We start from the raw sequence: 10,632 nt of genomic DNA on the forward strand, positions 1-10,632 counted from the left end.
AAAAACTCAAACTTCAATAAATCTGATGACAATTTATTAAGTGGAGCAAAACAAAAAAAATGTAAAAGTAAATATCTGAAAAGTGTGGCATGCATTTACATTCAGACCCCTTCCCTCTGTATCCCCTAAATATAATCCAGTGATTTTGACTAAACATTTCAATAATTATTATCGTACAAATAAATCTGATTAATACCCCAAAATATAAAGTAACACAAGAACTAAATTTAAAATCAAAGTAATTCAGAATAAAAAGCTCCAAGATTCTGTTTCAAATCACTGAGTTTCAATCATATCATCAAGGTTTCATCTGGACTTTGTGTTCTTCATGCTGAGAACATCAGAGCTGCTGTTTGCTCACTGAGATCTTCATCGGTAGCATTTTTACTTTACCCCCAGTGAGGAAGCATGGAAACATCTTGTCAGTGAAGGTGTGTGTGAAGGTGTGTATGTGTGAGTTAGTGTCCAGATCAGAGAAGGACAGCTTTCCTCTGTCCCAGTCCAGATTCACTCTGATCCTCTGGGGCTTCTTCTGGACTGAGAGATCCATGAGAGGAGCTGGATGACACCATGCTGAGTATTTACCTTTATTGAACCCTATAACCAACCATCCAGACTCTATGAATCTTTTCCTCTGGACAGACTCTGCTAACACACCAAGTGCCCAGCCTTCACTGTCTCCAACATCAACATCCCAGCTGTGGTTCCCTGAGTTGAAGCCCTCAGAACTCAGGACAGTATACCATGACCCAAACCTCTCTGGATTATCAGGAAGCTGCTGTTCCTCTCCTTTAGTGAAACTGGTCAGATCTTCAGACAGGATGAGTCTTGAAGCAGCAGTGTTTGGGTCCAGGATGAGAGGAGTGTAGGAGACCATGTTCTCCATGTTGCTCCAGATGTTGAAGGCCAGGTTGCCCAGATGTTTGGCCTGGTCTATCAGAGCTCCTGAGGGCAGCTGTGGATCCTCCAGCAGGGGGCAGCGCTGGACTCTTTCCACTGCAGCCTTGTAGTTGTGCAGGAATGAGACGTCTTCAGCTCTCAGCTCCTCCTCTGTGGCTCTGACTGTGTCTGAAAGAGCTGCTATCTCTCTGCTCAGAGCCTCCATCTTCTCCTTCATCATCCCACTCTTCTGCTCCTCTTCCTCCCTCAGTGCAGCCAGCCTGGCCTCCTCTTCCTCTGCTAGAAACTGATGAAGCTTCTTAAACTGCTCCTTAATCAGCCTCTCTGTGTGTCGGGCCTGGACCTTCATGTGTTCTGCTGTCTCATCAAACTCCTCTAGAACTTTCTTCCTGAGCTCCAGGTTCTCCTTTAAAGGTTCCAGAGTTTCCTGAAGGTTCTTCTTGTGTTGCTGAGCAACTTCATCGATGGGTCTGAATCTGTGGTTGGTGTGTTTCTCTGAATCTCTGCAGACGAGACACACTGGCTGCTGATGGTCCAGACAGAAGAGTTTGAGTTTCTCAGAGTGCAGACTGCAGAGATCCTCTGAAGCTCTCTGGTCTCTCTGCTGTAGGAAGGTCTCACACAGGTTCTTCAGAGCCAGATTACAGGGTGGAGGACCCCTTGAAGATCTTTTCCTACAAACTGGACACTCTTGTGCTGCTTTCTGGCTCCACCAGTTCTTCAGACACTCCTTACAGAAGCTGTGGCTACATAACAGAACAACCGGATCCTTAAAGACGTCCTGACAGACCGGACAGCAGAGATCCTCCTCTAATCTGGAAGCCATTTAGTCTCTGAGTGAAGCTGAAAACACAGCAGACAGATCGTTAAACCAGGAAGTCAGTTTCCCTCCTGCAGAAACTTTCTTCTCTTACTTACATTTAGATTTTCTTGTCTTTCCTCCTGCAGCAGTCTGTGTTTCAGCGTCTCGGTCCCTCAGCTCACGGTGGATTCTCCACGAGTCTGTGATCCTATCTCAACTGTTTCCTGTTTTTTGAAAAGAGTTCCTGTTGTAATAAGTCTGGAGGCAGACAGGTGGCGCCCTCTAGAGGACGTTCAGTGGTCTGCAGGTTAAGAGAAAGTACATTATGTAGCTTTTTCTAACAGCTTACTCTACTTGAATTTGTGAATGAAAATTTTAATTTCTTTCATGTCAAAAATTTCTTGTTCTTGAATTTTTACAGGCCTCCTAAGTGCAAATCAAACTTTTTTTAATTTCCTACTTTCTGTGATGTGTTGATTATGATTTTTTATTGTGAGAAACTTCTAAGGGGTGAATTTTGTTCCATTATTATTGCAAAGAACACGTTTTATTAATGGACATCTTAAGAAAATGCAATCCAGAAATGAAGAATTAAAAAACTTCTTAATCAGAAAAAGGTTTTGTGAGTAAAGTTACTGTTGTTTTAGATTTTATTAAAAATCTAAATCATTTTCAGATAAAAAAAAATTAAAAACATTCATTTTTTTACAAATTTTAGATTGTCAATTTTCATTAAGTTTTTCATGAATTGCATTCTTTATAAACTGCACTGCTAATGTCCCTGCAGACAAATGGAAATGTCTTCGCTCCTCCCTCCAGAGGAACGCCCCCAGAAGTGAAGAAAGCGTGATCTGGAAAACACTATTTTAAAAGGATGCAAAATATAAAATTTGTGAAAAAAGAAAAAGACAAAAGATTCAAGGAAACAATTTTGATTTAAAAAGTAAATATATAAAAATTAAAACCTGAGAAAATAACAAAGTTGCAGTCAAGCCCTTTTTGTTACATTTCTGGATTGTATTTCTTGTAAGTTTAATTTACTAAATGTGTTCTTTGCAACAATAATGGAACAAAACTCACTCAATAAGATAACCGCTGGAGTCAGTGAAAATCTCGTTTTCAGCAGTTCTCAGTTTATTCACAAAACATTTGCCTAATATCCATTTTTCCTCACTTTCTGTGCAGTGAAAACAAAACAGATAATTTTTTCCATCTGGTTTTTATTTGGAACAGACGCATGTGCTCTCATGCATTTCTGTTAATGGAGATAAAAGAACTGAGTTTCGCTCACCTTTCCTGAACACCAGGGGCCTGTTTCAATAAGGAGGTTCAACCAACTCTGAGTTAAAACTTGAACTCTGAGTTAACTTAGCCTGAGATGGGAAACTCTGAGTTTTGGGTTTCAGAACAGCTGAAATGAGTTAGTTCAATCAACTCTGAGTTCACTGACTCTGAGTTAAGCGTGTGCACCACAACTATAAAAAGCCATTATCAATGGAGCGCAGATATTACGAGTCACCATGGCAACAGCGTCAGACAAAAAAGGTGTGCATATTTCTCACCAGCAGAACTGGATGTGCTTATGCAAGCATATGCAGAATTTGAACATGTATTTAAAAAAAAGCAATACAGCTGCAGCGGCGAAGGAGAGAGCGTTAGCTTGGGTGAAAATAGCTGCTTGAGTCAATGCGACAGTTTACATTTTAATTACTTTTATACAGTGTTGGGTGTAATGAATTAAGTTACTAAGTCATCTAAATACTGTATTTAAATTAAAGACTATAAAACAATAGTGGATTTAGTATCAAATTTTAAAAGGTATATTTTTAATTTAAGTTTCTCCCTCTAGTTACACACTTTGGTCAATTTAAGATTAATTCATGCAATTGAATATTGTTTATTTGAAAGCAATAGAAGTGCAGTTTCTTGTCTCTCCTTGTATTGTTCAAGTGGTTGAGGTTGATTTGGGATTTAGAAAGTAATTAATAAGTAAGTAAAACAAATTAGTAAGTAGACCAATACTTTCTAGAGACAGTAATTATTACATTAATCTAATTAGACTTGTTGAAGATAAAATTTGTAGTTAGTAATTAAGAACTATTTTAGAGTAACTTACCCAACTGTTATAATATCAGAGGTGAAACTGGAAGAACAGTATTTTATTAAACCTAATTTAATTTTCATGGATAGGTGCAATCCTGCAGGCATCAAAAGAACATGGCAGCAGCTGAAAATGAAATATAAAAACATACTTCAAGCAGGTAAGCCTTGAGCACATCATAGGAGTAGAGTAGCTACCTGGCTTTACAAACATTTGACATATTAAATGACTAAATGGCACTCAGTGTCTAGCAGTGCAGCAGCATTTTTGACATAGGTCTAAATGTTCATTCTCATTTGACTTCTACTCAGCAAACAGAAAGAAGGCAGAGGCTCGTAAAACAGGGGGAGGACCTGCACCACCACCCCTGACAAAAGCAGAAGAGATGGCCCTGAGCCTAAACGCTGGAAGGCCAATAGCTGAGGGAATAGACCCCTTGCATCTTACGTCACAGTCACGTGATCGGGGGTGCGCGCCTCCATCTTGGTGGGCAGGCTAGCCTGACAGCCCGTCTACTACATGAGAAAACGGGTGATTTAGAGCGTACTTTTAGTTAGTTTATTTTTGGAATCTAAACAATGCCTACGAGTTGTTGTGCTCCCGGTTGCACAGAGAGGCATTCCAAATCGTTGGATGTACGTTTCTGTCGTTTACCGAAGGAGAAAGGACGAAGAAAGAAATGGATATTTTCAATGAAAAGAGCGCAGGCAGACACTCCCAATGGACTAGGGGAGCGATCATTCTACGAGAGAATTTGCAGTCTACACTTCATCTCCGGTAAATTACAACTTAATTCTGCTCTAGTCATTGTTCTACTTAAATAGCGGCGGAGGGGAGGTGGCTATCGCTACACGGGCTGGAGAAGCGATAGCCACCTCCCCTCCGCCACTGTCTGAAGCAGCAACAGCGGCGGAGGGGCGGCTACACGGGCGGCTTCTCCGGCCCGTGTAGCTTCAGACAGCCGCCGCTGTCTGAAGCTACACGGGCCGGAGAAGCCGCCCGTGTAGCTTCAGACAGCCGCCGCTGTCTGCTGCTTCAGACAGCGGCGGCTAGAGCAGCAGACAGCGGCTTCTCCGGCCCGTGTAGCGATCGCTACCTCCCCTCCGCCGCTGTCTGGAGCAGCACCCGCTTCCTGCTGCTTCAGACAGCGGCGGCTCTCCGGCCAGTGTAACGATCGCCACCTCCCCTCCGCCCGTTCACGGGCGCTAGTACTTCTGTGTTTACGCTGCAATGTCGCCGACACCCCCACCCATTTTAACAAGACAAAAACACCTAAATAATCCGTAGTGGGTGATGTTTTTTTAACCTACCGGGCGGGTCTTCCTCTCTGCTTTCTGCTGTTACACAAACATGTCTGAACATCCATCCATCCATTTTCTGACCCTCTTAATCCCTCATGGCGTCGCGGGCGTTTGCTGGAGCCTTTTTCCTGATATAAAATAATTGCAGCCGTCCAGTGGTTTCATGGCTTCCATGCTCTCTTGTCTGTACTGGCCTGCGCGTTTATAAAGCAGCTGTGTCGCGGTACGAAACCCTTGGCCAGCATTTCACAGACTCGCTCCGTCCCTTCAGGCTTTTGCTGTGTGGATCTGGCAATCTGATACCATCAACCATCAACTTACTCTTAAAACGATCTTGTGATATGTTATCTAAAGAACAAAAATACCTGGAGAACTCATCATTTTGTCAAATGGCGTGCCAACCAATATGGCCGCCACGCAAGGGGTTCTGGGTAACGGAGTCACGTGGTTGCAAGGGGTCTATTCCTGGAGGGACTTCATCAGAGCCAGTCACTCCAGAAGTTATAATTGCCTTCATAAAATGTAAGAGGTCTACCTATAGTGTTATTTTTTTTATATAGACTAAATGTGATATTTCCATTTATATTACTTTGGGTTGGGTTTTTTGTTGATCCCAACAATTTGGATGGTAATATCTGCCTCTAGGAGCCTCCTGCCCCAACAGTACCCCATACAGTTGTCAGTAGCCTACTCCATACACCATCAATTATGACAAATAGTATTATAAAGTGTACTCTATGAAATGCTCATCTTCATAGGATGATGGGGATGAAGAAACCGTTTCTGCTGCCACAGACAGGCCTACAGAGGTAATTTTAATATTACATTTATATGTGGAGTAGCCTATAGAATCCAAGTTTATATCTATAAATGGTGATTCTTATCTCTACCCCCCAGAGTGTGGAAGAACAGCAGGAGGAAGGTCCATCAACTTCTGGTGCACAGATGGACACAGTTCAGTGATTTACAGTAAATGTCACAGTTTCATTCTGAATTTTAGACTACATTCATGATGTAACTCTAATCTAATGTATTTTCAGTTGCCAGTTAAGGAGTTATATAGACTTCTTCTTATTAAAAAGATAGAAAAAAACAGCAAAGAACTTGTATACTTGGACTGCCAGATCCAAAAGGCAGATCTGGAAATCGACATTCTAAAACTAAAGCTAGAGGTGAGTGTATGGTCACAGGTGAATTCTAGAAAGTATTGAAACTATTTTAAAATCTTTTTTTTTTTTTTTTTTTAGCAAATGAAGAACACAATATAAATTGCTGTGATAGGATAGGGATATGACAAAAAATCCACTCAGGGCCTTAAAATCCTTTCCTGACGTAAATGTAACTCCCTACGAAATAATACAGCCTCTTCGTCAACAGGATCATCCATAAATGGACATGCCATTTCATTCCCTTTGCGTGACTGAAATGTGCGCAATGAATATGTCCCCAAAGAATCAATGAGGTGTTTAAACACCACTTCCTCTTTAAAAAAGGAGAGGAGACCAAAATAAACTCTGGGTTTTCTCAAGAAAACCTGCTCCCGACCAGGTTAGGTTCACAGAGTAAATTGCCATGGTAACTGACTCTGAGTATAAGTTACCTCTCTTTCAGAAACGGACTTGACTTACTCTGCTTTCTCAGGTTTAACTTACCTCCCTTTCTGAAACAGAAAACCCAGAGTTTCCCTCATTTCAGGGTTAGAATACTCAGAGTTTTCACTTAACCTCCTTTCTGAAACAGGCCCGGTTTCAGAAAGGAGCTAATCTAAACCTTTTCTGAGTTTAGATTGGCTTTTAGCAAGCAAGGGGGAGTTTATCATATGTTTGGTAATCAGTGCTGTACATACATTCCTATGAATACAAAAGGTACATTTAGGGCTGTAATGGCTAAACTCCTGAAACTCAAGGAAGTAGTAAGAGAGAATGCCGGCAAAAACAAAGTTTGGAAGAAATTTTAGGTGAATGGGGAGCTCTGGCTCTAATTGTGATCTTTTTGTTTGTGTGTTGTGCCTATTTTGAAAAGGTGGATTCTGGGGAAGGTATAAAGATGGATGATATCAGTAGGCAGCCACCCCAAAGGCTGACGCCCGGCCCCTCGACACGTTCATGGACTCATGCGTATACTACAGAGTTCATGCCTGATGCCAAATGAGCCCCAGGACCAGGATGGACTCTTCTTTGCCACGTGTCCTTTTTGGCCACATGTTCTGTTTGGTCAATTAATCGAGTGAACGGACTGTGATAATAAACCCCACTAACCCTGTTTAAGTTACTCAATTTTTGTTTAACGTGTGTTAGATAGAATTAGCACAGGCGGCCGGTTAGTTTAACCCATCATAACATCCAGTATTAACATTTTTGAACTATCATTAGCAAGTAGATTATTATTAGAAAGTAGATTTATTATTAGTTAAACACAGCAGACAGATCGTTAAACCAGGAAGTCAGTTTCCCTCCTGCAGAAACTTTCTTCTCTTACTTACATTTAGATTTTCTTGTCTTTCCTCTGCAGCAGTCTGTGTTTCAGCGTCTCGGTCCCTCAGCTCACGCTGGATTCTCCACGAGTCTGTGATCCTTTCTCAACCGTTTCCTGTTTTTCCTTTTTCTTCTTCTTCTTTCTTCTTCTTTATGGAATTTTTTGGCGGTTCGCACGCAACGAAATGGTGCATTGCCGCCACCCACTGGTATGGAGTGTGGATCAGAATGACTACTACTTATTTATACTAAACAAAACAAGTCACAACCAAATCAACAAAACAATTTCAACTAAACCAAAATAAGACTCAGATCCTCTCAATTACATTTATTAATCTAAGATAATGAAAAACAATTACATAACACTTATCTCTTGAGTTTTTCTAAGTATTTCTATTAAATCAAATTGTATTCTCTCCATTTTTAAATTTTGAACCATTTCCTTCCTTTCCCTTTCATATTTCCTGCAGTGTACCATAACGTGTTCGACTGTCTCTTGTTGCTCACAGTATTCACATCTGCAATTGTTATGTTTACCTATTTTGAACAATGTACTGTTTAATCCTGTGTGCACAAATCGAAGTTTTGATATAATTGTTTCTTCTCTTCTGTTCCTCCCTGCATATCTCATTTCTCCCACTCTCCTCTGGATCATGTAAAACCAGGGTCCTTCCCTTTCTTCCTCCAATTGCTTTTACCACCTTTCCTTCATCTTCTGTTTAATAATGCTCTTTATTTCCATCTTATTAATTTTAACTGACACATCAATGTCTTTTCTTGTTATAGCCTCCTTTGCAGCCTTATCTGCAATTTAATTTCCTTTAACTCCCATATGTGCTGGTACCCACAAAAATATGACTGTAATGCCCATCATTTGAGTTCTGTATAATGTTTGCTGGATTTCTATCAAAATATCTGGTCTACTGACTGAGTGACTTTTCTGTAAACTGATTAGTGATGAAGATGAATCTGAACAAATAATCACTCTCAGAGGTCGGATTTCTTCTACCCATTGCACTGCAAACAGAATTGCTAACATTTCTCCTGTGTATACTGATATATTATCACTCACTGGTCCTCTTTCCTACTGTAATATGAAACTCTGGAACAATAAAAGATACTCCTATCTTGTTAACTAAACTTTTTGATGCATCTGTGCAGATCTGAATTAAACTGTAGTAATTATTAATATATTCCTGCATTGTATTTGAATTCAAAATAAACCCCCTAACCTTGTTTTTCTTTCCTAATAGTGAAAGATCTACTTTTGCTTCAGGTAGTATCCAAGGTGGTACTGCTGGCAGTGGTACTGTTGGACTGAACATTAAATCAGTTAATTCTAACTCCAATGCTTTTTGTTTAACTGTCCACCCAAAGCTTTTTCTCTCCCTTTTCTCCATTTCCCAACAAGATATTAAAGTGCTTTGTGCTAGATGATCTTCACTATAAACCTGACTCTTGCCAGATGCATTTCGTTCCGCTTAGCTCCGCCTAGCTTCACTCACATCCATCTGGGTCCTCTTCCATAGAGAGTGATTTCTCCAACCAATTTTATTGTCCAGCCAATCAGGACGCAGGGCTGGAGTTTCATAGATGTGACATAGTGGAGAAGCGACCGTGAGACTTTTGATTCAGACAACAATGGCGGCTCGCATCAAGGAAGCAAGCGTTAACATTGATGCTTCTAAATTCTCTGTGTTGTCCAATCTACCTAATATTGTTTCATTAAAAGAACATGAGCAGGCGTAGGGAGGGTCGGGGTCTTCTGCACACCCCCGTTCTCCGATGGAGGCAAGGAGTCTGGGGCCTGGAGGAGGTGCGGGCCACTGTGTCCGGGGTCTTGGCGGGGGGCTGCGGTGTGCAGTCAGCGGCCTACCAGGTCTGGGGCTGATGCCTCCGCTCCCCCCAGGGGGCGGGGGGCAGGGATGGCAAGGGTAAGGTGGGGGGAGGGAGTGGGTTTATTAGGTATTTAGGGGGAGGGGGGGGCTCTGGCCGGGTGGCTCGTGCGGGTCGTGTTGGCTCGCCCTCTTGGGGGGGCCCGGTCCGGGGGGCGTCTGGTCTGGGGCCGGGGCCGGGGGTCGGGCACAAGCAGTCGTATAGTCGATTTGGGGTGTCCCCCCCCCCTTTGGTCAGTGTTGGATGTGAGTGTTATGTGGGAATGTGTGTACAGCGTCTTTTTTTTTTTTTTTTTTTTTTTTTTTTTTTTTTTTTTTTTTTCTGTGTGTGGCGAGTGGGGCACAAGGGAGGGATGGGGTGAATGAGTTTTTTTTTTTTTTTTTTTTTTTCCAGGTATGGGTGTGGTCCGCTCCCTCTCCCAAGAACATCTCAAGTCTCCGATAGGTGCGGAGCCCATCCCCCCACGTCCTGCCCTCCTCCACTTCGTTGGCGGGCGCCTTGGCCCCCTGGCGCATTAGTTGGCTTCGGGTTTGGGGCGGGTTCCCGGGCGTGCGCCGGCCCGCTCCTGGCGGCCTCTTCGCGGGGCCTGGCCCCCCGGGGGGCGGCCGGGGCCCTCGTCGCGGGGGCGGGGCGCCCCTGGGGCCTCTGGCCCTCAGGGCCCATGGCCGGGACCACTTCAGCGGGGCTGGCTGCCGGCGGAGCCCACGGGCTCGTCTCCGCGGCTCTTGAGGGCGTCGGCATTGCGGTGGCTGGGGGATTTCCTCGGGGTCGTCTCTGCTCCTTCCTTGGGGGGGGGGGTTGCAGATATCCTGTGTCGGCCCCTCCTGGGCGACCTGCTTTAGGGACCCCTTTGGGAGTCCGGGGTTACGGGTCCCCTGACGCCTGCCTCTGTGCTCGGGGAAGGTGGGTCTTTGGTTCTCCACAATCACTATCAAGCTATTTCTGGATAATCTTCACCTAAACTAGTGCACTTTCACATCTCCCACAGGTGCTGGGTCCCAGGTATTAAGTGTTCACTTATATACAGTAATCTTATAATTTATTTATTTATTTATTTATGTTGTGTCACTTTCTTTTTTCAAATATCACATTACACATGTCAGCTTACATAATAATATATATGATTTAGCAATGGCATCTAGGTGTTATTAGAGTGTA

At 43.0% G+C, this 10,632-nt stretch overlaps 2 protein-coding genes across 2 annotated transcripts in view; both read right to left on the reverse strand.

Annotated features, from left to right (window-relative positions):
* Positions 1–7,672, reverse strand: part of LOC118567219 (nuclear factor 7, brain-like) — a gene marked incomplete in the record, with an annotated part of 854,268 nt that extends 846,596 nt beyond the window's left edge. Inside the window, 2 exon segments of the mRNA XM_036151787.1 lie at positions 1,819–1,926; positions 7,587–7,672.
* LOC118567220 (tripartite motif-containing protein 35-like) lies at positions 13–7,605 on the reverse strand. The gene is made up of 2 exons (XM_036151791.1): positions 7,531–7,605; positions 13–1,762 (listed from the first exon to the last, which is right to left on the reverse strand). The coding sequence occupies exon 2, from the start codon at positions 1,724–1,726 to the stop codon at positions 341–343; it is 1,386 nt and encodes a 461-aa protein (XP_036007684.1). The 5' UTR covers positions 1,727–1,762; positions 7,531–7,605; the 3' UTR covers positions 13–340.
* Positions 7,673–10,632: the final 2,960 nt, after the last annotated feature.

The sequence above is a fragment of the Fundulus heteroclitus genome, chromosome 20 (assembly GCF_011125445.2).
Source record: "Fundulus heteroclitus isolate FHET01 chromosome 20, MU-UCD_Fhet_4.1, whole genome shotgun sequence".
Classification (NCBI taxonomy): Eukaryota; Metazoa; Chordata; class Actinopteri; order Cyprinodontiformes; family Fundulidae; genus Fundulus; species Fundulus heteroclitus.

What these genes read in the sequence shown, in the direction of transcription:
- LOC118567220 (XM_036151791.1), bottom strand. Translation starts at nt 1,726, where the DNA reads ATGGCTTCCAGATTAGAGGAGGATCTCTGCTGTCCGGTCTGTCAGGAC.